This window comes from Eucyclogobius newberryi, unplaced genomic scaffold (assembly GCF_026437365.1).
Source record: "Eucyclogobius newberryi isolate DKJ021-1_F unplaced genomic scaffold, fEucNew1.0.hap1 SCAF_1, whole genome shotgun sequence".
Lineage (NCBI taxonomy): Eukaryota > Metazoa > Chordata > Actinopteri > Gobiiformes > Gobiidae > Eucyclogobius > Eucyclogobius newberryi.
The window spans coordinates 53548482-53574670 of NW_027315723.1; the positions used below are offsets into that span (position 1 = coordinate 53548482).

General features: G+C 49.7%; 2 protein-coding genes across 2 annotated transcripts; one reads left to right on the top strand and one right to left on the bottom strand.

Moving 5' to 3' along the window:
• The first annotated feature begins 692 nt into the window (after positions 1-692).
• On the top strand, positions 693-20441 carry gart (phosphoribosylglycinamide formyltransferase). The gene is made up of 22 exons (XM_072448780.1): positions 693-1014; positions 1691-1840; positions 2643-2738; positions 2816-2990; positions 4972-5083; positions 8634-8702; positions 10296-10421; positions 10488-10575; positions 12311-12396; positions 12468-12636; positions 12714-12945; positions 14384-14478; positions 15296-15405; positions 17188-17386; positions 17942-18193; positions 18591-18743; positions 18816-19019; positions 19359-19511; positions 19578-19708; positions 19774-19915; positions 20012-20127; positions 20191-20441. The coding sequence occupies exons 2-22, from the start codon at positions 1696-1698 to the stop codon at positions 20374-20376; spliced, it is 3039 nt and encodes a 1012-aa protein (XP_072304881.1). The 5' UTR covers positions 693-1014; positions 1691-1695; the 3' UTR covers positions 20377-20441.
• Positions 20274-25596, bottom strand: hemk2 (HemK methyltransferase 2, ETF1 glutamine and histone H4 lysine). The gene is made up of 7 exons (XM_072448791.1): positions 25385-25596; positions 25190-25276; positions 21915-22005; positions 21767-21850; positions 21007-21148; positions 20819-20942; positions 20274-20363 (listed from the first exon to the last, which is right to left on the bottom strand). Exons 1-7 carry the CDS (start codon positions 25519-25521, stop codon positions 20360-20362), a joined length of 669 nt encoding a protein of 222 aa, XP_072304892.1. The 5' UTR covers positions 25522-25596; the 3' UTR covers positions 20274-20359.
• Positions 25597-26189: the final 593 nt, after the last annotated feature.

Below are 26189 nucleotides of genomic sequence, written 5' to 3' on the forward strand. Positions count from 1 at the left end.
GTTGTTGCAGTTAGAAACATCATTCTTTATACAATTCTATTTGATCATTAGATTAAACTCTGTTTACTAAAACACAGTTAATATCATTATATTTAAGATCTAGCTGTATCCCAGTTTATAAATGTTTTAGGTTTATAATTGACACATAACCGTTGCCTAGAAACCCTGTAGCACATGGGCCAAAATGCTAATGTTTCATCCATCCATTTTCTATGCTAATGTTTGACTGATACAAATGTATATCTGTTCATTTAATATTTAAAGGGTTGTAAAAATGTGCTCGTAATTGTGCAACTCATTTTTTATTTATTTTTTAATAACATTTAATTTATTTTAATTTCACACCGTTTAACACACGGTCCAAATGTGTCTAATTTCAAGTTTATTCTGTATAAATCATGATGTGGTTCAGTCTTTGGTTCTGTGATTGTCTCGTTCCTGCCGCGCGCTCCAAAGACGTAAAACTCCACTTCCCATGATGCACTTGACATCCGGGGGCGGCGGCGGCGGGACGATCCTAAAAAACGTGCTTTAAAAGTTCCATCGCGGATCGAGGTAAGAACATGGATCTGTTTAAGACTTTGTACTATTGTATCAGTGAAAACATCAGAGAGTTAAAGCCGCGCGCGCGTCTGTGACGCGACATTTATGTGGACGCACGCGGCGTGACGACCACTGTGTTTCTGCAGAGTCTGACCAGTCTGACCACCGAGTCTGACCACGACTGTGTCAGGAGCAGCGGGTCAGAAGAACAGAGCTGGACACTGGACACGCCGCTGGACACGGGACACAGGACACTGGACCCGGGACACGCAGCTGGACACAGGACACTGGACACGGGACACGCAGCTGGACACAGGACACTGGACACGGGACACGCAGTTGGACACAGGACACTGGACACGGGACACGCAGTTGGACACAGGACACTGGACACTGGACACGCAGCTGGACACAGGACACTGGACCCGGGACACGCCGCTGGAACACTTTCTGCACTAAACTAACTCTGAGGTGAGTGACCGACGCTTTCCTCTCGTTACGTCACATATTTCATTTCCACAAGTTGTAAAGATGCTTTTTCCCGTGATGCACAAAAGTCTGTTTTAAGCTTTAAACCTAATGTTTTATGAACTTTTATCTTTCGATTTTCCTCATGAAATAAAACTCAAAGCTGCTTCATTTGCTTCCTGCATTTAAGGCTCGAGTCTGTAACGGATGAACGGCTTTTAAAAAGATTTAAAATCAAAGTCATGTCATTTCTGTCCTTTTGTGATTAACGTCCACATGTGCTGCTCATTAACGTGACAAAGATGAAGACGTTATCTCTAATGAGCCGCGTGAGAGTCATGTGCTTTGGGTTAGTTATCCAATCAGAGCCACTGACACTGAGAAGTGTGCATCCCAAGAGCCACTAATATCTATCTATCTATATCTATCTCTAATAAAATTACACAGAATGTTTATACACGGACTGAAAAACACATTGTTAACGCTCTCATACATTGCAATGCATCATGGGAGCAGCAGAGTCTCGTGTTGCTGGCGCTGCAGTTTCATGTAAATGACCTTCGCTCGAGTCATTGTTCTGGTCGATTGAATCGTTTGTGTTGGAAAGGTCAGCTGAGTCTTCATAGGTCACTGTGTCATTAAAGTGTCTGTGTCCTGTCTGTGTCCTGTCTGTGTGCAGGTGTCATGGCGGAGAAGGTGCTGGTCGTGGGCAGTGGAGGTCGAGAACATGCTCTGGCCTGGAAACTGGCCCAGTCTCCACGCGTACAACATGTGCTGGTCGCCCCGGGCAACGCAGGCACGGCAAACTGTGGCAAGATCTGCAACTCTGGTAAACATGAGCCAACGACGCCTGGTCCAGACTCATCCAATCAGTTCAGTTCCACCAGTGTAACTCCTCCTTTAAGACACGCCCACCTCTACTGAACCACTTGTAGGACACGCCCACCTCTACTGAACCACTTGTAGGACACGCCCACCTCTACTGAACCACTTGTAGGACACGCCCACCTCTACTGAACCACTTGTAGGACACGCCCACCTCTACTGAACCACTTGTAGGACACGCCCACCTCTACTGAACCACTTGTAGGACACGCCCACCTCTACTGAACCACCTGTAGGACACGCCCACCTCTACTGAACCACTTGTAGGACACGCCCACCTCTACTGAACCACCTGTAGGACACGCCCACCGCCACCAAAACCACTTTTAGGACACGGCTAATGCTAACTATCTCACTGTACATCGGGGTTACAAGTCCAGTTGTGAGTTAAACTATAAAGACATTAGAACATGTCCATCTCTTAAAGACGACTCCACTTCATGTTGTGATGTCATTCCCTCATCATAATCTGATCATAATCTGATCATAATCTGATCTTAATCTGATCTTAATCTGATGAAATCCTGCATGTTTGAGTTAATCCTGTTTTGTCCTGTAACTGAGGCTCCAGTGCTCAGAAACGTCCAGTTTTCACTTATCCCCTGTCCCCGCCCACATCCCTGTACTTGGTTGTGATTATTGGACAGAGGGGGGCTTATCGGTATGAGGGGGGGGGGCTTATCGGTATGAGGGGGGGGGGGGGGGGGGCTCCTTTAATGTCTGTCACCAGTATTGTTTGCTTGCAGAGGTGTCGGTGAGTAACCACAGCATCCTGGCTCAGTTCTGTAAGGAGCACCACGTGGGGCTGGTGGTGGTGGGCCCGGAGGTGCCCCTCGCAGCAGGTGAGTGTCTGACCTGCTTGACCGTCAGTGCTTTGAGATGAATGACCCTTCACAATGAGCACATATGCTGTGTTTAGGGATGGTGGACGACCTGACCGCAGCCGGAGTGCCCTGTTTCGGCCCCTCCGCCAAGGCCGCCCAGCTGGAGGCCAGTAAGAGCTACTCCAAAGCCTTCATGGAGCGCCACCACATCCCTACGGCTCGCTACGGCTCCTTCACCCGCCCGGACGACGCCTGCAAATACATCCGAACGTGAGCGCTGCTGTTGTGCATCTGACGCTCACTGTTATTGCCTTTAACACACGTGGATGAAACAAACTAAATGTATATTTTATACAACTTAGAGGAACGTAATCTAATTTAAATATATTTACTGGTCCAAGTGTGATGCACCACAAAAGAGAGCAACAGACTCGAGCTAAAGTCGTTCTCTCTCTCTGCTGCTGCTTAAGTCGTTCTCTCTGTGCTGCTGCTTAAGTCGTTCTCTCTGTGCTGCTGCTTAAGTCGTTCTCTCTGTGCTGCTGCTTAAGTCGTTCTCTCTCTGTGCTGCTGCTTAAGTCGTTCTCTCTCTGTGCTGCTGCTTAAGTCGTTCTCTCTGTGCTGCTGCTTAAGTCGTTCTCTCTCTGTGCTGCTGCTTAAGTCGTTCTCTCTCTGTGCTGCTGCTTAAGTCGTTCTCTCTCTGTGCTGCTGCTTAAGTCGTTCTCTCTGTGCTGCTGCTTAAGTCGTTCTCTCTGTGCTGCTGCTTAAGTCGTTTTCTCTGTGCTGCTGCTTAAGTCGTTCTCTCTCTGTGCTGCTGCTTAAGTCGTTCTCTCTCTGTGCTGCTGCTTAAGTCGTTCTCTCTGTGCTGCTGCTTAAGTCGTTCTCTCTCTGTGCTGCTGCTTAAGTCGTTCTCTCTGTGCTGCTGCTTAAGTCGTTCTCTCTCTGTGCTGCTGCTTAAGTCGTTCTCTCTCTGTGCTGCTGCTTAAGTCGTTCTCTCTCTGTGCTGCTGCTTAAGTCGTTCTCTCTGTGCTGCTGCTTAAGTCGTTCTCTCTGTGCTGCTGCTTAAGTCGTTTTCTCTGTGCTGCTGCTTAAGTCGTTCTCTCTCTGTGCTGCTGCTTAAGTCGTTCTCTCTCTGTGCTGCTGCTTAAGTCGTTCTCTCTGTGCTGCTGCTTAAGTCGTTCTCTCTCTGTGCTGCTGCTTAAGTCGTTCTCTCTGTGCTGCTGCTTAAGTCGTTCTCTCTGTGCTGCTGCTTAAGTCGTTCTCTCTGTGCTGCTGCTTAAGTCGTTCTCTCTGTGCTGCTGCTTAAGTCGTTCTCTCTCTGTGCTGCTGCTTAAGTCGTTCTCTCTCTGTGCTGCTGCTTAAGTCGTTCTCTCTCTGTGCTGCTGCTTAAGTCGTTCTCTCTGTGCTGCTGCTTAAGTCGTTCTCTCTGTGCTGCTGCTTAAGTCGTTCTCTCTCTGTGCTGCTGCTTAAGTCGTTCTCTCTGTGCTGCTGCTTAAGTCGTTCTCTCTCTGTGCTGCTGCTTAAGTCGTTCTCTCTCTGTGCTGCTGCTTAAGTCGTTCTCTCTCTGTGCTGCTGCTTAAGTCGTTCTCTCTGTGCTGCTGCTTAAGTCGTTCTCTCTGTGCTGCTGCTTAAGTCGTTTTCTCTGTGCTGCTGCTTAAGTCGTTCTCTCTCTGTGCTGCTGCTTAAGTCGTTCTCTCTCTGTGCTGCTGCTTAAGTCGTTCTCTCTGTGCTGCTGCTTAAGTCGTTCTCTCTCTGTGCTGCTGCTTAAGTCGTTCTCTCTGTGCTGCTGCTTAAGTCGTTCTCTCTCTGTGCTGCTGCTTAAGTCGTTCTCTCTCTGTGCTGCTGCTTAAGTCGTTCTCTCTATGCTGCTGCTTAAGTCGTTCTCTCTGTGCTGCTGCTTAAGTCGTTCTCTCTGTGCTGCTGCTTAAGTCGTTCTCTCTGTGCTGCTGCTTAAGTCGTTCTCTCTCTGTGCTGCTGCTTAAGTCGTTCTCTCTCTGTGCTGCTGCTTAAGTCGTTCTCTCTCTGTGCTGCTGCTTAAGTCGTTCTCTCTGTGCTGCTGCTTAAGTCGTTCTCTCTGTGCTGCTGCTTAAGTCGTTCTCTCTCTGTGCTGCTGCTTAAGTCGTTCTCTCTCTGTGCTGCTGCTTAAGTCGTTCTCTCTCTGTGCTGCTGCTTAAGTCGTTCTCTCTCTGTGCTGCTGCTTAAGTCGTTCTCTCTGTGCTGCTGCTTAAGTCGTTCTCTCTCTGTGCTGCTGCAGGGCGTCCTTCCCAGCGCTGGTGGTGAAGGCGAGCGGGCTGGCGGCGGGGAAAGGCGTGATCGTGGCCAAAGACAAGGAGGAGGCGTGTCAGGCGGTCCTGGACATCATGAAGGTGTCACTCATGTCACGCACACGTCACACACACACGTCGCTCATGTCACACACACGTCACACACACACGTCACGCACATGTCACGCACATGTCACGCACATGTCACACACACGTCACACACACGTCGCTCATGTCACACACACGTCACACACACGTCGCTCATGTCACACACACGTCACACACACGTCACACACACACGTCACACACACACGTCACACACACACGTCACACACACACGTCACACACACGTCACACACATGTCACACACATGTCACACACACGTCACACACACGTCGCTCACGTCACACACACGTCGCTCACGTCACACACACGTCGCTCACGTCACACACACGTCGCTCACGTCACACACACGTCGCTCATGTCACACACACGTCTCACACGTTACACACACGTCGCTCATGTCACACACATGTCACACACACGTCGCTCACGTCACACACACGTCTCACACGTTACACACACGTCGCTCATGTCACACACATGTCACACACACGTCGCTCACGTCACACACACGTCTCACACACGTCACACATGTCACACACACGTCTCACACACACGTCGCTCATGTCACACACACGTCACACACATGTTGCTCATGTCACACACATGTCACACACACATGTCACACACACGTCGCTCATGTCACACACACGTCGCTCATGTCACACACATGTCACACACACGTCACACACGTCGCTCATGTCACACACACGTCGCTCATGTCACACACATGTCACACACACGTCACACACGTCACACACGTCGCTCATGTCACACACACGTCGCTCATGTCACACACATGTCACACACACGTCTCACACACACGTCGCTCATGTCACACACATGTTGCTCATGTCACACACATGTCACACACATGTCACACACACACGTCGCTCACGTCACACACACGTCGCTCATGTCGCACACGTCACACACACGTCACACACGTCACACATGTTGCTCATGTCACACACACGTCACACACATGTTGCTCATGTCACACACACGTCGCTCATGTCACACACACGTCGCTCATGTCACACACACGTCACACACGTCACACACACGTCACACACGTCGCTCATGTCACACACACGTCGCTCATGTCACACACATGTCACACACACGTCACACACGTCACACACGTCGCTCATGTCACACACATGTCACGCACATGTCACACACATGTCACGCACATGTCACACACACGTCTCACACACACGTCGCTCATGTCACACACATGTTGCTCATGTCACACACACGTCGCTCATGTCACACACACGTCGCTCATGTCACACACATGTCACACATGTCACACACACGTCACACACACATGTCACACACACGTCGCTCATGTCACACACACGTCGCTCATGTCACACACATGTCACACACACGTCACACACATGTCACACACACGTCACACACATGTCACACACACGTCACACACACGTCACACACATGTCACACACACGTCACACACGTCACACACGTCGCTCATGTCACACACACGTCGCTCATGTCACACACGTCGCTCATGTCACACACACGTCGCTCATGTCACACACACGTCGCTCATGTCACACACACGTCGCTCATGTCACACACACGTCGCTCATGTCACACACACGTCGCTCATGTCACACACACGTCGCTCATGTCACACACACGTCGCTCATGTCACACACACACGTCACACACACATGTCACACACACATGTCACACACACGTCGCTCATGTCACACACACGTCGCTCATGTCACACACACGTCACACACACGTCGCTCATGTCACACACACGTCGCTCATGTCACACACACGTCACACACGTCACACACGTCGCTCATGTCACACACACGTCGCTCATGTCACACACACGTCACACACGTCACACACGTCACACACGTCGCTCATGTCACACACATGTCACACACATGTCACGCACATGTCACACACATGTCACACACATGTCACACACACGTCTCACACACACGTCGCTCATGTCACACACATGTTGCTCATGTCACACACACGTCACACACACGTCGCTCATGTCACACACACGTCGCTCATGTCACACACATGTCACACACATGTCACGCACATGTCACACACACGTCACACACACGTCGCTCATGTCACACACACGTCGCTCATGTCACACACATGTCACACACATGTCACACACATGTCACACACACGTCTCACACACACGTCGCTCATGTCACACACATGTTGCTCATGTCACACACACGTCACACACACGTCGCTCATGTCACACACACGTCGCTCATGTCACACACATGTCACACATGTCACACACACGTCACACACACATGTCACACACACGTCGCTCATGTCACACACACGTCGCTCATGTCACACACACGTCGCTCGTGTCACACACGTCACACACACGTCGCTCATGTCACACACATGTTGCTCATGTCACACACACGTCACACACACGTCGCTCATGTCACACACACGTCGCTCATGTCACACACATGTCACACATGTCACACACACGTCACACACACATGTCACACACACGTCGCTCATGTCACACACGTCGCTCATGTCACACACGTCGCTCATGTCACACACACGTCGCTCATGTCACACACACATGTCACACACACGTCGCTCATGTCACACACACGTCGCTCATGTCACACACATGTCACACACACGTCACACTCACGTCACACACACGTCACACACACGTCACACACACGTCGCTCATGTCACACACACGTCGCTCATGTCACACACACGTCGCTCATGTCACACACACGTCGCTCATGTCACACACACGTCGCTCATGTCACACACACGTCGCTCATGTCACACACACACGTCACACACACATGTCACACACACGTCGCTCATGTCACACACACGTCGCTCATGTCACACACACGTCGCTCATGTCACACACACGTCGCTCATGTCACACACATGTCACACACATGTCACACACATGTCACACACATGTCACACACACGTCATACACACGTCGCTCATGCCACTCCCCCGTGCACATGCCACTCCCCCGTGTGGACTGATACAACACACACGTGCGTTTGTTTATTAGCGCAACAGAGCGCATCACATCTCTCGTCTCCCGTAGATTTCTGTCCACTTCTGCGTCAGCTCGAACTGTCTTTCTCCGTCTTCATTTTGCCCCGTCACTGAGGGAACTATATTATGATAGATCCATGCGCTTAGGCACGCGGAAACGTGGGGACGAGCCTGACGCGGCTGCAGGTGAGCGACAGGTGCGTTTTATGATTGAAACGTGGCAGGACAAATGATTTATCCACGCCACGAGGAAATATGATACAAAAATTGCTGAAAAAAAATCGTCCATACATACCACCTTTTAACTGAGAAACTGCTCTTGCTCTGTGTTTTTATGGCTTTAAACGACCAGCACGTCTCGGTCTGAAGAATAAAGTTGAGTTCTTTATGACTAAAAGTGTCATTGCTGCTTTCTGCAGTTGTTGAAGTGAATGCTGTGTTTCAGGGCGGGGCCTTTGGTTGTGCCGGGGAAACTGTGGTGGTGGAGGAGCTGCTGGAGGGCCAGGAAGTGTCTGTGAGTCCCACTAAATCCACCACCGCTCCTTTAACAGTACCAACACCACCACCACTCCTTTAACAGTACCAACACCACCACCACTCCTTTAACAGTACCAACACCACCACCACTCCTTTAACAGTACCAACAACACCACCGCTCCTTTAACAGTACCAACACCACCACCGCTCCTTTAACAGTACCAACACCACCACCGCTCCTTTAACAGTACCAACACCACCACCGCTCCTTTAACAGTACCAACACCACCACCGCTCCTTTAACAGTACCAACAACACCACCGCTCCTTTAACAGTACCAACAACACCACCGCTCCTTTAACAGTACCAACAACACCACCGCTCCTTTAACAGTACCAACACCACCACCTCTCCTTTAACAGTACCAACACCACCACCGCTCCTTTAACAGTACCAACAACACCACCGCTCCTTTAACAGTACCAACAACACCACCGCTCCTTTAACAGTACCAACACCACCACCGCTCCTTTAACAGTACCAACACCACCACCGCTCCTTTAACAGTACCAACACCACCACCGCTCCTTTAACAGTACCAACACCACCACCGCTCCTTTAACAGTACCAACACCACCACCGCTCCTTTAACAGTACCAACACCACCACCGCTCCTTTAACAGTACCAACAACACCACCGCTCCTTTAACAGTACCAACAACACCACCGCTCCTTTAACAGTACCAACAACACCACCGCTCCTTTAACAGTACCAACAACACCACCGCTCCTTTAACAGTACCAACAACACCACCGCTCCTTTAACAGTACCAACAACACCACCGCTCCTTTAACAGTACCAACAACACCACCGCTCCTTTAACAGTACCAACAACACCACCGCTCCTTTAACAGTACCAACAACACCACCGCTCCTTTAACAGTACCAACAACACCACCGCTCCTTTAACAGTACCAACAACACCACCGCTCCTTTAACAGTACCAACAACACCACCGCTCCTTTAACAGTACCAACACCACCACCGCTCCTTTAACAGTACCAACACCACCACCGCTCCTTTAACAGTACCAACAACACCACCGCTCCTTTAACAGTACCAACAACACCACCGCTCCTTTAACAGTACCAACAACACCACCGCTCCTTTAACAGTACCAACAACACCACCGCTCCTTTAACAGTACCAACAACACCACCGCTCCTTTAACAGTACCAACAACACCACCGCTCCTTTAACAGTACCAACACCACCACCGCTCCTTTAACAGTACCAACAACACCACCGCTCCTTTAACAGTACCAACACCACCACCGCTCCTTTAACAGTACCAACACCACCACCGCTCCTTTAACAGTACCAACACCACCACCGCTCCTTTAACAGTACCAACAACACCACCGCTCCTTTAACAGTACCAACACCACCACCGCTCCTTTAACAGTACCAACAACACCACCGCTCCTTTAACAGTACCAACAACACCACCGCTCCTTTAACAGTACCAACAACACCACCGCTCCTTTAACAGTACCAACACCACCACCACTCCTTTAACAGTACCAACAACACCACTGCACGTCTTTAATGCTCTTTGTCTTTTTGTAGTGTCTTTGCTTCAGCGACGGCGTCTCAGTTTCTCCCATGCCCCCGGCACAAGATCACAAGCGACTGCAGGACGGCGACTTGGGGCCAAACACGGGCGGGATGGGTGCCTACTGCCCCACCCCTCAGGTACAGCGGGCTCCTCACATGGTAACGGGTTGGGCTGCTTCTGTGACACTGGGCTTGTTTGTGCAGGTGAACCAGCAGCTGCTCCAGGACATCAGAGACCACGTCCTGCAGAAGACTGTGGACGGGATGAGGGAGGAGGGAGCGCCCTACACAGGTGAGTCCACCGCGGGACCCGGGTGAGCGCCCCACACGGGCGAGTCCACCGCGGGACCAGGGTGAGCGCCCTACACGGGCGAGTCCATCGCGGGACCAGGGTGAGCGCCCTACACGGGCGAGTCCACCGCGGGACCAGGGTGAGCGCCCTACACGGGCGAGTCCACCGCGGGACCAGGGTGAGCGCCCTACACGGGCGAGTCCACCGCGGGACCAGGGTGAGCGCCCTACACGGGCGAGTCCACCGCGGGACCAGGGTGAGCGCCCTACACGGGCGAGTCCACCGCGGGACCAGGGTGAGCGCCCTACACGGGCGAGTCCACCGCGGGACCAGGGTGAGCGCCTTACACGGGCGAGACCACCGCGGGACCCGGGTGAGCGCCCTACACGGGCGAGTCCACCGCGGGACCCGGGTGAGCGCCCTACACGGGCGAGTCCACCGCGGGACCCGGGTGAGCGCCCTACACGGGCGAGTCCACCGCGGGACCAGGGTGAGCGCCCTACACGGGCGAGTCCACCGCGGGACCAGGGTGAGCGCCCTACACGGGCGAGTCCACCGCGGGACCAGGGTGAGCGCCCTACACGGGCGAGTCCACCGCGGGACCAGGGTGAGCGCCCTACACGGGCGAGTCCACCGCGGGACCAGGGTGAGCGCCCTACACGGGCGAGTCCACCGCGGGACCAGGGTGAGCGCCCTACACGGGCGAGTCCACCGCGGGACCTGGGTGAGCGCCCTACACGGGCGAGTCCACCGCGGGACCAGGGTGAGCGCCCTACACGGGTGAGCGCCCTACACGGGCGGGACCAGGGTGAGCGCCCTACACGGGTGAGCGCCCTACACGGGCGGGACCAGGGTGAGCGCCCTACACGGGCGAGTCCACCGCGGGACCCGGGTGAGCGCCCTACACGGGCGAGTCCACCGCGGGACCCGGGTGAGCGCCCTACACGGGCGAGTCCACCGCGGGACCCAGGTGAGCGCCCTACACGGGCGAGTCCACCGCGGGACCAGGGTGAGCGCCCTACACGGGCGAGTCCACCGCGGGACCAGGGTGAGCGCCCTACACGGGCGAGTCCACCGCGGGACCAGGGTGAGCGCCCTACACGGGCGAGTCCACCGCGGGTAGGGCGAGTCCACCGAGGGTAGGGCGAGTCCACCGCGGGACCAGGGTGAGCGCCCTACACGGGCGAGTCCACCGCGGGACCAGAGCTTTACCTTTTTAGAATTTCAAGTATAGAAGTGGAACTTGAAATGCACTTATGGGAGTAACACACTTTAAAGTCTCTAAAATGAGCCAGTGCTGCGTCTTGAGGTTGGAAAGTAATTACAAACGTTACTGTAACGGAATAGAGTTTGAGTCTATTTTTAAACAGTTTGGCCTGTAATTGTTCTCTCTGTCACGCTCTGGTCTAGGTCTATTTATTCTGTTTTTTATAGTTAAAGTTACTGAGTACTTTTTACTTGAGTACAAATGTGCAGTACTCTTTCACCGCTAGTTATTTCCCACTTCAACGTCACGAGTTCCAGCTGTAAACGGCATGACAAACCTAAACCTCAGCCTGAAGAAATGTGAATGAATATTGTATCTTTTATTTCATTTGGTGAAGTGAAAGTTCTGGAATGGGAATGATTCAAGGACGTTCCAGAGTCTGGAACACCTTCAATAAAGAACATTTCACAACCATTTTAAAACCGTTCAAAATGCCATGAATTGTCTTTCCGCTTTCTCTGCGTTCAGGTGTTCTTTACGCCGGACTGATGCTGACTAAGGACGGCCCCAAAGTTTTAGAGTTCAACTGTCGATTTGGAGATCCAGAGTGCCAGGTCTGCTCCTAAAATGAGTTTGTTGTTGAGCTTCTTGTTCATATAGTTGTTCTGCACGTGTTTTATTCCAGGTACTGATGCCTCTGCTCAAGTCGGACCTGTATGAAGTCCTCATGAACACCATCAACGGTAAACTGGCCTCAAACGCCCCCATGTGGCACCAGGAGAGCTCTGCAGTCACGGTGGTCATGGCCAGCGCCGGATACCCGGGCTCCTACAACAAGGGGGTGCAAATCACAGGTAGAACAGACAAAACTGGAGCATTCAAAACCTTATTTTGAAAGGGTTTCCGCTGTTAAATCGTCTTGTTTTTTTAGGTCTCTCCCAAGTTCAAGACGCAGGAGTACTGGTGTTCCACGCTGGCACGGCTCTCAAAGACGGGGCCGTAGTTTCCAGCGGTGGGCGTGTCCTTACAGTCACAGCCGTCCAATCATCTCTGGATTCAGCTTTGGAGGCGGCCAATAAGGGAGTGGCGGCAGTGGGCTTCCCCGGAGCCGTGTTCAGACGTGACATCGGGCACCGCGCCATCGCCTTTCTGACCCAGCACAGGTCCAAACCTTAACTCTTTAGTCCAGTCAAAATGTATGTTACTACATACTTCTTTACTATATACTTCTATACTACATACTTCTATACTAACATACTTCTATACTAACATACTTCTATACTAACATACTTCTATACTAACATACTTCTATACTAACATACTTCTATACTAACATACTTCTATACTAACATACATACTTCTATACTATACTACATACTTCTATACTATACTACATACTTCTATACTATACTACATATACTACACTACATATACTACATACTTCTATACTAACATACTTCTATACTATACTTACATACTTCTATACTATACTACATACTTCTATACTACATACTTCTATACTACATACTACTATACTACATACTTCTATACTAACATACTTCTATACTATATACTACTATACTATATACTTCTATACTACATACTTCTATACTAACATACTTCGATACTATACTACATACTTCTATACTATACTACATACTTCTATACTAACATACTTCTATACTATATACTACTATACTATATACTTCTATACTACATACTTCTATACTACATACTTCTATACTATACTATATACTTCTATACTACATACTTCTATACTTACATACTATACTAACATACTTCTAAACTAACATACTTCTATACTACATACTTCTATACTAACATACTTCTATACTAACATACTTCTATACTATACTATATACTTCTATACTACATACTTCTAAACTTACATACTTCTATACTAATATACTTCTATACTAACATACTTCTATACTATACTTACATACTTATATACTATACTACATACTTCTATACTATATACTTCTATACTATATACTTCTATACAAACATACTTCTATACTATACTACATACTTCTATACTATACTACATACTTCTATACTACATACTTCTAAACTTACATACTTCTATACTAACATACTTCTATACTAACATACTTCTATACTATACTTACATACTTATATACTATACTACATACTTCTATACTATATACTTCTATACTATATACTTCTATACAAACATACTTCTATACTAATATACTTCTATACTAACATACTTCTATACTATACTTACATACTATACTATATACTTCTATACTATATACTTCTATACAAACATACTTCTATACAAACATACTTCTATACTATACTACATACTTCTATACTATACTACATACTTCTATACTAATATACTTCTATACTAATATACTTCTATACTAACATACTTCTATACTATACTACATACTTCTATACTAATATACTTCTATACTATACTACATACTTCTATACTAATATACTTCTATACTAACATACTTCTATACTACATACTTCTATACTAATATACTTCTATACTATACTACATACTTCTATGCTAACATACTTCTATACTCTATACCTGTTCAGAGGCCTGACCTATAAGGACAGTGGAGTGGACGTGGCGGCCGGGAACGCGCTGGTGGATTTGATCAAACCGATGGCAAAAGCGACGGCTCGTTCTGGTACGTATTGTGTTTGTTGATATGAGCTTATTTTGCAGTTGTGTCAGAAGAGTAGCTCCAGTGCTTTGTGATTGCACATGTGCGACAGAAGAGTAGCTCCAGTGCTTTGTGATTGCACATCTGTGACAGAAGAGTAGCTCCAGTGCTTTGTGATTGCACATGTGTAACAGAAGAGTAGCTCCAGTGCTTTGTGATTGCACATCTGTGTCAGAAGAGTAGCTCCAGTGCTTTGTGATTGCACATCTGTGTCAGAAGAGTAGCTCCAGTGCTTTGTGATTGCACATCTGCGACAGAAGAGTAGCTCCAGTGCTTTGTGATTGCACATCTGCGACAGAAGAGTAGCTCCAGTGCTTTGTGATTGCACATCTGTGTCAGAAGAGTAGCTCCAGTGCTTTGTGATTGCACATCTGCGACAGAAGAGTAGCTCCAGTGCTTTGTGATTGCACATCTGTGACAGAAGAGTAGCTCCAGTGCTTTGTGATTGCACATCTGCGACAGAAGAGTAGCTCCAGTGCTTTGTGATTGCACATGTGTGACAGAAGAGTAGCTCCAGTGCTTTGTGATTGCACATCTGCGACAGAAGAGTAGCTCCAGTGCTTTGTGATTGCACATGTGTGACAGAAGAGTAGCTCCAGTGCTTTGTGATTGCACATGTGCGACAGAAGAGTAGCTCCAGTGCTTTGTGATTGCACATGTGCGACAGAAGAGTAGCTCCAGTGCTTTGTGATTGCACATGTGTGACAGAAGAGTAGCTCCAGTGCTTTGTGATTGCACATGTGTGACAGAAGAGTAGCTCCAGTGCTTTGTGATTGCACAGGATGTAATGCGGAGCTGGGAGGCTTCGCCGGGCTGTTCGACCTGAAGGCCGCCGGGTTCGTTGATCCCGTCTTAGTTTCTGGCACTGATGGAGTCGGGACTAAACTCAAGGTAAATGACTTTTACCTGCTTCATCTCTTTAATGTCGGTTTAACTTTTCTATTTGTCTGAACTGAGTTTGTTGAAAGTCTGTATCTTGTATAGAAGATGTTACTGCTTTGCCCGGAATGTTCCGCACTACAGCATTAAACTTGAGATGAGCAGGTGACGCAACCTGGCCAAGTTACAGGTCAGATCTGTGCAGAGGCGAGTCAGTCAAAATGCATTTTAATGGGTTTTCTTCAGCAATAAAAACATCTGTTAATGAATAAATTAGTTTAATGCCATAAGCACAGTTCACACACAAGGCAATTAAAGTGCTTCACAACAGGAAAGAAAATGTATTAAAGTCACAAAGACATGGAAGAAATCACAAAACTGATGAAGACACTGGAGCTGGTCCTGGACCACCTTCGCTCCACCGTGAGCTCAGGACCCACTGCAGTTTGTACACGTCCTGACATCGGAGTGGAGGACGCCGTCATCTCCTGCTGCACCGCTCTCTCTCTCACCTGGAGAAGCCTGGCAGCTCTGTGAGGATCCTGTTCTTTCATCTCTCCAGCGCCTTCAACACCATCAGCTCCTGAGGGACAAGCTGGAGACGGCTCCTGAGGGACAAGCTGGAGACGGCTCCTGAGGGACAAGCTGGAGACGGCTCCTGAGGGACAAGCTGGAGACGGCTGGTGTGGAGTACGACCTGCAAAGTGGATCCTGGACGACCTCACAGACCGACCCCAGTTTGTGAGAGCACGGGACTGTGTGTCTGACACTCGGACCTGCGGTGCGGGGGCCCTGCGGTGCGGGGGACCTGCGGTGCGGGGGCCCTGCGGTGCGGGGGACCTGCGGTGCGGCCCCAGGGCACTGTCCTCGCGCCCTTTCTCTTCACCCTCTACACTGCAGACCTCAGACATGGACAGCTGTGTCCTGCAGAAGTTCTCTGACCACTCTGCCATCATGGGACTCATCACAGACGATGATGTGGAGGACAGAGGACAGAGGACTGGAGCAGGACTTTGTGGAACCTCCTCCTCATCAACGCAGAAGACCAAGGAGAGGCCACGCCCCCCTCACCAGTGAACATCCAGGGACATCCAGGGACGGGACAGGCCATGCCTCCCTCACCAGTGAACATCCAGGGACGGGACAGGCCACGCCTCCCTCACCAGTGAACATCCAGGGACGGGACAGGCCACGCCCCCCTCACCAGGGACGGGACATTGAGAGAGTGACTCTGGTGGACCTGGTGTTTCATCTGAACCACAAACTGGACTCAACACAGACTGAACAGGAAGAGCCAGAGTCGGCTCCACCTCCTGAGGAGACTCAGGTCTTTGAGTGACAGGGCCGCTCCTGACAGGGCCGCTCCTGACAGGGCCGCTCCTGACAGGGCCGCTCCTGACAGGGCCGCTTCTGACAGGGCCACTCCTGAAGACCTTCTATGACTCTGTGGTGCATCAGCTCCTGTAGGTGTGGTCTGCTGGAGCAGTGTTTTCAATTTGTTTTTTATACTTCTGAACCTAATCTGTGTTGCAACACTGGAATTTCCCCATTGTGGGACAAATAAAGGTTCTCTTATCTAAGACATACTGTGGAACATTCAAAGCAAAGCATTTTCAAAGAGACAAAAAGTTTGCATATTTGACTTTAAAAGCTCCATGTCAAGAAAAAACACCTTTAATGATAAAACTCTAAATGAACATGTGGTTTTGTGTTGGATGAACCGGGTTTAGTCCTGAATAAATCCAAGTGAATGACTCATTGGGACATGTCCAGACTGACCTGACTGTGTTTCAGATCGCTCAGGCGTGTGAGCGGCACGAGGGCCTTGGTCAGGACCTGGTCGCCATGTGTGTCAATGATGTTCTGGCTCACGGTGCTGAGCCTCTGTTTTTCCTGGACTACTTCTCCTGCGGCCGGCTGGACGTGGGCGTGGCCGCTCAGGTCGTTGGGGGAATTGCTAAAGCGTGTGAGCTGGCAGGCTGTGCTCTGCTTGGTACGGACTCAAACATCTGCACAGATTAATCTAGGTCTGGTCCTATGTCCGGGTCTCGGTCTTTTTAGCTGGAGGATTCTGTGTCTTTGCTGTTCTTGGCTCTGCACTTTTCTGATACAGTATATATCATAATATAGATCATATATCATATCATATATCATATCATAGATCATATTATAGAACATAGATCATATCATAGATCATAATATAGACCATATTATAGCTTAGATCATATTATATATCATAATATAGATCATATTATAGATCCCAGACATCTCAGTGCAGTGCTAGGATCAGCAGAGATACTGTGCAATATTCAGTGTTTTGCCTTTTGATATATATAGATAGATAGATATATAGATATAAATAATATAATGTTTCCTAAATGAAGGAGTTCATTATCAGTCCCTGGAGTAAAAAACAGGAACAATGTATTGAAATTTAGAGGTGCACAGTGTAACTTTTCTGATGGAGTCACGTCCTGCCCGTGTCCTGGAATGTTCCACACTAAGGCAGAACTTTAATGAGGTGTTTTTCTTCCTTTGTGACTTGCAGGTGGTGAAACAGCAGAAATGCCCGGCGTGTACCCCGTGGGTGAGTATGACCTGGCTGGGTTCTGCGTGGGCGCGGCGGAAAGAGGCGCACTGCTGCCCAGACTGGGGGACATGGCCGAGGGAGATCTTGTGATTGGGATCGCCTCATCGGGAGTGCATAGCAACGGCTTTAGCTTGGTGCGCAGAGTCCTGGAGCGGGCGAAGCTCACCTACAGCTCGCCATCTCCTTTTGGCAAAGCAGGACACACTGTTGGTATGTAACTAAGGCCAGAACATGTTGATCAAAGGCAGCTCTGCTCCTCTTGTGGAGGACTCTACAGTGCCATGTTCAATATCAGTGTCACAAACACTATCACCTGTTCCTCAATATTGATCTGTAATTTAGGGCTAAGAGATGAATCGCCATCCAATCAAAATCGTTGAAAGAAAAAATAAAACAGAATCCCATAATTAAAACTAATTGTAACACTTAAAAATATTGAAAAATGTCAATTCGATATGTTTTCCTGAACCGTGAAGCCTGTAAAACAAGTCAAGGACTCGTACATTTGAATATATTGCACTACAAAAATAAATTGAATTGAATTCACAGGGAACTGGCTGGTCAGGTGGTCATTATAATATCTGACATGAATGGAACCTTTTTCCAGGTGACGTTCTCTTGACGCCTACAAAGATCTACAGCGGCCTGCTGCTGCCCGTGCTGAAGAGTGGAGCAGTGAAGGCCTACGCACACATCACAGGTGGAGGGCTGGTGGAGAACATCCCTCGGGTGCTGCCCCCTGAGCTGGCGGCCCATCTTGGTTTGTTCAAGTGGCACATCTGTGACGGCTTTGAAGAATGTCCTGTTTTTCTACTGTACATTTGTGTTTTAGATGCGTCCCATTGGAGCATCCCGCCCGTGTTCTCCTGGCTGCACAGAGAAGGAGGCCTAAGCGAGGAGGAAATGTCTCGTACGTTCAACTGTGGGCTGGGGGCCGTTTTAGTGGTGGCCCCCCTGGACGCTCAGAGAGTCCTGCGGCAACTGCAAGCCTTCGAAGAGGCCTGGATCGTGGGCTCGTTGGCCAAAAAGCAGCTCGGTGTGTTATCAATCTAAAGAGACTGGTAGATGATCCAAAGGTGTTATTACATTGAACAGTTTGGCCCCAAATGAATCGGGTCCATTGACTTCCTGTTCAAAAGGGCAGAATATAAGCCCCGCCTCCTCAGAGTGACGTCTCACTGTAACACGCAGCGGATTGTTCTCTGTGAAAAGTGGCTACGTGACATTTTAGAACTCCATGTGTCATTCAGTTGTTTTAGACAAATGAAGCCTCAGTGTCAGGACTAAAGAGGATTAAAAACCACTGTCACGAGGTTAAACGCTCATTAAAGATGATTATGCATAACATGTCCTCTTTAATGTCATGTGTTTTCAGGCGCAGACAACGTGGTGGTTCGTAATCTGAAACAAAGCCTTGTGAACTCAGGAGGCGGCGCTACTGCAGATGTAAAGCTGGAGAAAAATGGCCATGGTGGAAAGGTCACACCACGCTTAAAGAAGAGAGTGGGAGTCCTCATCTCTGGCACAGGTTTGAAACAGTGTTTGTGGAAATGTTGAAGGTTAAAATGGGCTACAAACCTAGTTGTTCTGTCAGGCACAAACCTGCAGGCGCTGCTGGAGCAGGCCAGACGCCCGTCCAGCTCTGCAGAGATAGTGGTGGTCATTTCAAACAGACCGGGAGTACAAGGGCTCAAGAGGGCAGCACTGGCCGGCATCCAGACACGGGTAAACCACGCCACATGTGTGCACTCACCATTCAGTCATGTGACAAAGAGAATCTGCTTGAACAGGTTGTAGACCACAAGTTGTATGGGAGCAGGGCGGAGTTTGATGGAACCATTGACCGTGTGCTAGAGGAGTTTGGAGTGGAGCTGGTCTGCCTGGCCGGCTTCATGAGGATCCTGACCGGGAGCTTTGTCAACAAATGGACTGGTGAATGATAGAATATTTAGGCCGCAAGTTTTATTTCACCATTTATTCATTTGTTTTGTACTGGAAAGTAATGTTCCTTGTATTAACTTGTTACAGGAAAGCTACTTAACATCCACCCCTCTTTACTGCCTTCGTTCAAGGGAGTGAACGCCCAGAAACAGGCGCTGCAGGCCGGGGTGCGGGTCAGCGGCTGCACCGTCCACTTTGTAGCGGTGAGTACTTGATGGTTTTAGTACAGCGGTCGTCCTCCTGTGCTTTACTGGTGTCTGGTGCAGGAGGAGGTGGATGCAGGAGCCATTATTGTCCAGGAGACGGTGCCAGTGCTCAGTCACGACACAGAGGAGACTTTGTGCCACAGGATCCGGGAGGCCGAACATCGAGCGTTTCCGGCCGCCGTGGAGCTCGTGGCCAGTGGCGCCGTGCGACTTGGAGAAGACGGACATATCAGCTGGAACACATAAGTGTAGATCATCTGTAGAGTCACTGTTACACCAGATACATTCCACTACTAAGAAGTGCTGATCTTAGACAGTTTGACTCGTGCATCGTAGAGATAAATGTTCATCACATTTTGTCTCGAGTAGGATTTGATTGTGTTTTTGTCCAAATCAATAAAAATCACTTTCAATCTTAATTTGATGAACATTATTCTTCCATCGTGCTCGATGCTTTCACAGGATTGGCTCTCTTGATTAAAAAGAACAAAGTGCATCATCTGAATCTTCATTTAAGTAAATTAGGTTTGTAGTTTAGAAAAAGCAGATCCCACATTTCAAGATGGCCAGACTTAAAGGAGCGTAAACTAAAATAAACCTCCTGCAGCGCTCCAGCTCTAAATGGACTTTGTTACTGCTGGTGTCATAAGGATGCACGTGCTACACTGTCCCACACAAGGACCAATACCGTTCAGCCTCGTGCTCCTCGTTCCAGCTGAAGCGCAGCACGGACAGTCGCTCATTTCCAGCTCTGGTGCTCAAACAGGTTTCTCCTCTCAGTCCACACTGCCCCAAAATACTGATCATTTCATCTGTTGAGAAAGACTTGACATTTACAGAGGATTAAGAGAGAAACGCAGTGACTCTTGCACTCACCTGGGTTGTTCTCCAGGATGGTGATCAGGTAAAACAGCCCTTTTTTGGACAAGAGTTCGGAGACCACAGGCAGGAATTTGTCCACAACCTCTCTTCCTCTTTCCCCTCCAGCCCAAGCCGCCTCTATACCTGAACTGCCCACCTGCCACTCAAAACAAAGAAATACTGCCCACCTGCCACTCAAAAGACGAATACTAGAATACAAAGCAACATTTGTGATGTTAGGCATGTTCAACAGAAAGAAGAACATTCCAGTTACAGTCCACCTCTCAGACACTCACCTCCTCAGAGGGCGTGGCCACATAGGGCGGGTTAAAGAGCAGACACTCCCCTCAGAGGGCGTGGCCACATAGGGCGGGTTAAAGAGCAGACACTCACCTCAGAGGGCGTGGCCACATAGGGCGGGTTAAAGAGCAGACACTCACCTCCTCAGAGGGCGTGGCCACATAGGGCGGGTTAAAGAGCAGACACTCACCTCAGAGGGCGTGGCCACATAGGGCGGGTTAAAGAGCAGACACTCACCTCCTCAGAGGGCGTGGCCACATAGGGCGGGTTAAAGAGCAGACACTCCCCTCAGAGGGCGTGGCCACATAGGGCGGGTTAAAGAGCAGACACTCACCTCAGAGGGCGTGGCCACATAGGGCGGGTTAAAGAGCAGACACTCACCTCAGAGGGCGTGGCCACATAGGGCGGGTTAAAGAGCAGACACTCCCCTCAGAGGGCGTGGCCACATAGGGCGGGTTAAAGAGCAGACACTCACCTCCTCAGAGGGCGTGGCCACATAGGGCGGGTTAAAGAGCAAAACATCCACTTTGCCTTTCAGCCGAGGCAACAGGCCATCGACCTGAAGACAAGTCATTACAAGCAAGAGTTTGGACATGAATATGTAAAAACTGAATGAAACTGACCAGATGAGTGATGAGCGGCTGCAGGGAGACGTGGTTACAGGAGGAGGTCTGAGCTGTGCATTTTGCAGCTGCAACATTCACATCTGTGCAACTGCAAAACAAAACACCAGAACATAATGGAACGAGCAAAACAGTATTGCACGTGGGTGTGACAGTATTGCACGTGGGTGTGACAGTATTGCACGTGGGTGTGACAGTATTGCACGTGGGTGTGACAGTATTGCACGTGGGTGTGACAGTATTGCACGTGGGTGTGACAGTATTGCACGTGGGTGTGACAGTATTGCACGTGGGTGTGACAGTATTGCACGTGGGTGTGACAGTGTTGCACGTGGGTGTGACAGTGTTGCACGTGGGTGTGACAGTATTGCACGTGGGTATGACAGTGTTGCACGTGGGTATGACAGTATTGCACGTGGGTATGACAGTATTGCACGTGGGTATGACAGTGTTGCACGTGGGTGTGACAGTATTGCACGTGGGTATGACAGTGTTGCACGTGGGTATGACAGTATTGCACGTGGGTGTGACAGTATTGCACGTGGGTGTGACAGTGTTGCACGTGGGTGTGACAGTATTGCACGTGGGTATGACAGTGTTGCACGTGGGTGTGACAGTGTTGCACGTGGGTGTGACAGTATTGCACGTGGGTATGACAGTGTTGCACGTGGGTGTGACAGTATTGCACGTGGGTATGACAGTGTTGCACGTGGGTATGACAGTATTGCACGTGGGTATGACAGTATTGCACATGGGTATGACAGTGTTGCACATGGGTATGACAGTATTGCACGTGGGTGTGACAGTATTGCACGTGGGTATGACAGTGTTGCACATGGGTATGACAGTGTTTGTTGTAGAGTGTGACAGCAGCAGAAGGACAGACTGTGAAACGTCTCCTTCACACAGCGAGAGTGGATTAGCCACTGAAGCTGCTCTCCAGAGTGGACAGAGTGTCCTGCAGGGGGCGACACTCATGGTCCAGCATAGATGTGAGTTTAGCCAGGACCCTTCTGTCCCCCACCTCCTGCACCGAGTCCAGAGCACAGCCCAGGACGGAGCTTTGTCCAGCTTCTTCCTCTCCCTCTGTGATGACCACACCTACAGGAGCTGATGCACCACAGAGGAGGAGAAGGTATCAGGAGCGGCCCTGTCAGGAGCGGCCCTGTCAGGAGCGGCCTTGTCAGGAGTGGCCCTGTCACTCCAAAAGACCTGAGTCTAATCAGGAGGAGGAGCCCACTCTGGCTCTTCCTGTTCAGTCTGTGTTATGAGTCCAGTTTGTGGTTAAGATGAAACACCAGGTCCTTGTATGAGTCACTGTCTCAATGTCCCGTCCCTGGATGAGAAGAGGAGGAGGAAGAGTGCAGATGCTTTCATCACCTTGCTCTGCTTAAACAAACCTAGTGACACATTTTTCTGATAGTTTAACCATGCCAAATGTACCTCCTCATCTGGTCACAAGGTGGCGCTGACACTTTAAAGATGCTGCTAACATGGAGCTACTCTAAGTAAGAGGTACTGACTATAGGGGCTTAAACACAATATTTGAGCCTCGTTTTGGGGGAACCGCTCATCTTCACCTACAGATCTTATCAGGGATTATGTGTCAAATCATAACCAGGAAAAAGCTGCGTGTCCAACCAGGAAGTACATTAAAAACATCACTATATTGTTATTATGCATTTTAATATAGGCAACATTTGTAGTAAAACTACAAATATAATCACGTCCACTACATATGAGTGAGATGCTGCAGGTCACACATGTACAGAGCTGCAGAAAGTGTCGTAGTGAGGCTTTAACAGTGGGTCACACTCACATGTACAGAGCTGCAGAAAGTGTCGTAGTGAGGCTTTAACAGTGGGTCACACTCACATGTACAGAGCTGCAGAAAGTGTCGTAGTGAGGCTTTAACAGTGGGTCACACTCACATGTACAGAGCTGCAGAAAGTGTCGTAGTGAGGCTTTAACAGTGGGTCACACTCACATGTACAGAGCTGCAGAAAGTGTCGTAGTGAGGCTTTAACAGTGGGTCACACTCACATGTACAGAGCTGCAGAAAGTGTCGTAGTGAGGCTTTAACAGTGGGTCACACTCACATGTACAGAGCTGCAGAAAGTGTCGTAGTGAGGCTTTAACAGTGGGTCACACTCACATGTACAGAGCTGCAGAAAGTGTCGTAGTGAGGCTTTAACAGTGGGTCACACTCACATGTACAGAGCTGCAGAAAGTGTCGTAGTGAGGCTTTAACAGTGGGTCACACTCACATGTACAGAGCTGCAGAAAGTGTCGTAGTGAGGCTTTAACAGTGGGTCACACTCACATGTACAGAGCTGCAGAAAGTGTCGTAGTGAGGCTTTAACAGTGGGTCACACTCACATGTACAGAGCTGCAGAAAGTGTCGTAGTGAGGCTTTAACAGTGGGTCACACTCACATGTACAGAGCTGCAGAAAGTGTCGTAGTGAGGCTTTAACAGTGGGTCACACTCACATGTACAGAGCTGCAGAAAGTGTCGTAGTGAGGCTTTAACAGTGGGTCACACTCACATGTACAGAGCTGCAGAAAGTGTCGTAGTGAGGCTTTAACAGTGGGTCACACTCACATGTACAGAGCTGCAGAAAGTGTCGTAGTGAGGCTTTAACAGTGGGTCACACTCACATGTACAGAGCTGCAGAAAGTGTCGTAGTGAGGCTTTAACAGTGGGTCACACTCACATGTACAGAGCTGCAGAAAGTGTCGTAGTGAGGCTTTAACAGTGGGTCACACTCACATGTACAGAGCTGCAGAAAGTGTCGTAGTGAGGCTTTAACAGTGGGTCACACTCACATGTACAGAGCTGCAGAAAGTGTCGTAGTGAGGCTTTAACAGTGGGTCACACTCACATGTACAGAGCTGCAGAAAGTGTCGTAGTGAGGCTTTAACAGTGGGTCACACTCACATGTACAGAGCTGCAGAAAGTGTCGTAGTGAGGCTTTAACAGTGGGTCACACTCACATGTACAGAGCTGCAGAAAGTGTCGTAGTGAGGCTTTAACAGTGGGTCACACTCACATGTACAGAGCTGCAGAAAGTGTCGTAGTGAGGCTTTAACAGTGGGTCACACTCACATGTACAGAGCTGCAGAAAGTGTCGTAGTGAGGCTTTAACAGTGGGTCACACTCACATGTACAGAGCTGCAGAAAGTGTCGTAGTGAGGCTTTAACAGTGGGTCACACTCACATGTACAGAGCTGCAGAAAGTGTCGTAGTGAGGCTTTAACAGTGGGTCACACTCACATGTACAGAGCTGCAGGGCCCAGCACAGACGCCAGGAACGCGGACACCACTCCGGAGCCGCTGCCCACTTCCACGCACACACTCGGACTGGAGGAAACATGACTCATGTTATTGTTATTGTTGTTGTTGTTGTTTCAATCGATCTTCTTTATTAAAGAGTCTTTATTAAAGACTCACGCAAAGCGAGTCTCTCACCTCGAGCTCTTTAACATCTCTGCGTCTTTTTCGAGCGCGTTTATCAACAAAAACGTGTCCTCCGCGGGCTCGTACACGTCCCTGAACTGTCCCCGGCCCGCGTGGGACGAGAGCGGCGTGGGGAAGCTCACTGCCATCCACGGAACCTTCCTTTAGTCTGCACAAGTCTCCAAAAAACATGCAAAAAACACGGGAAACCGGCTGACGCATGCGCAAAGGACTAGTCACGGTTCCTCTGCTGGACGGGAGTGTCGCCCTCTGCTGGACGGGAGTGTCGCCCTCACAGGAATCACAGGAACGCACCGGCAGCTTTCTTTCTCTCCAGCAGGTGTCGCCATTCGCCCTCCATCGTGTCCAGACACTGTTCTATTCTTGAACTCTTCCAGCTCAGGCACAAATCCGGGAATGAGGCGGTGCCTGGCGGAGCCTGCTGTATTTAAGACGCACCAGAACCAGAACCGGGACCAGAACCAGGACCAGAACCGGGACCAGGACCAGGACCGGAACCAGAACCCGAACCGGAACCAGGACCAGAACCGGGACCGGGACCAGGACCAGGACCAGCACTAGGACCGAGACCGGAACCGGGACCAGGACCAGAACCGGGACCAGGACCAGGACCGGAACCAGGACCAGAACCGGGACCGGGACCAGGACCAGGACCAGCACTAGGACCGAGACCGGAACCGGGACCAGGACCAGAACCGGGACCAGGACCAGGACCGGAACCAGGACCAGAACCGGGACCGGGACCAGGACCAGGACCAGGACCAGGACCAGCACTAGGACCGAGACCGGAACCGGG

What these genes read in the sequence shown, in the direction of transcription:
- hemk2 (XM_072448791.1), bottom strand. Translation starts at nt 25,521, where the DNA reads ATGGCAGTGAGCTTCCCCACGCCGCTCTCGTCCCACGCGGGCCGGGGA. An exon ending in GAGATGTTAAAGAGCTCGAG is followed by an intron (nt 25,277 to 25,384) that starts GTGAGAGACTCG and finishes TGTTTCCTCCAG; the next exon opens with TCCGAGTGTGTGCGTGGAAG. An exon ending in CATCCTGGAGAACAACCCAG is followed by an intron (nt 20,943 to 21,006) that starts GTGAGTGCAAGA and finishes CTTTCTCAACAG; the next exon opens with ATGAAATGATCAGTATTTTG.
- gart (XM_072448780.1), top strand. Translation starts at nt 1,696, where the DNA reads ATGGCGGAGAAGGTGCTGGTCGTGGGCAGTGGAGGTCGAGAACATGCT. An exon ending in GGAGGTGCCCCTCGCAGCAG is followed by an intron (nt 2,739 to 2,815) that starts GTGAGTGTCTGA and finishes TGCTGTGTTTAG; the next exon opens with GGATGGTGGACGACCTGACC. An exon ending in CAAGGGGGTGCAAATCACAG is followed by an intron (nt 12,637 to 12,713) that starts GTAGAACAGACA and finishes TTGTTTTTTTAG; the next exon opens with GTCTCTCCCAAGTTCAAGAC.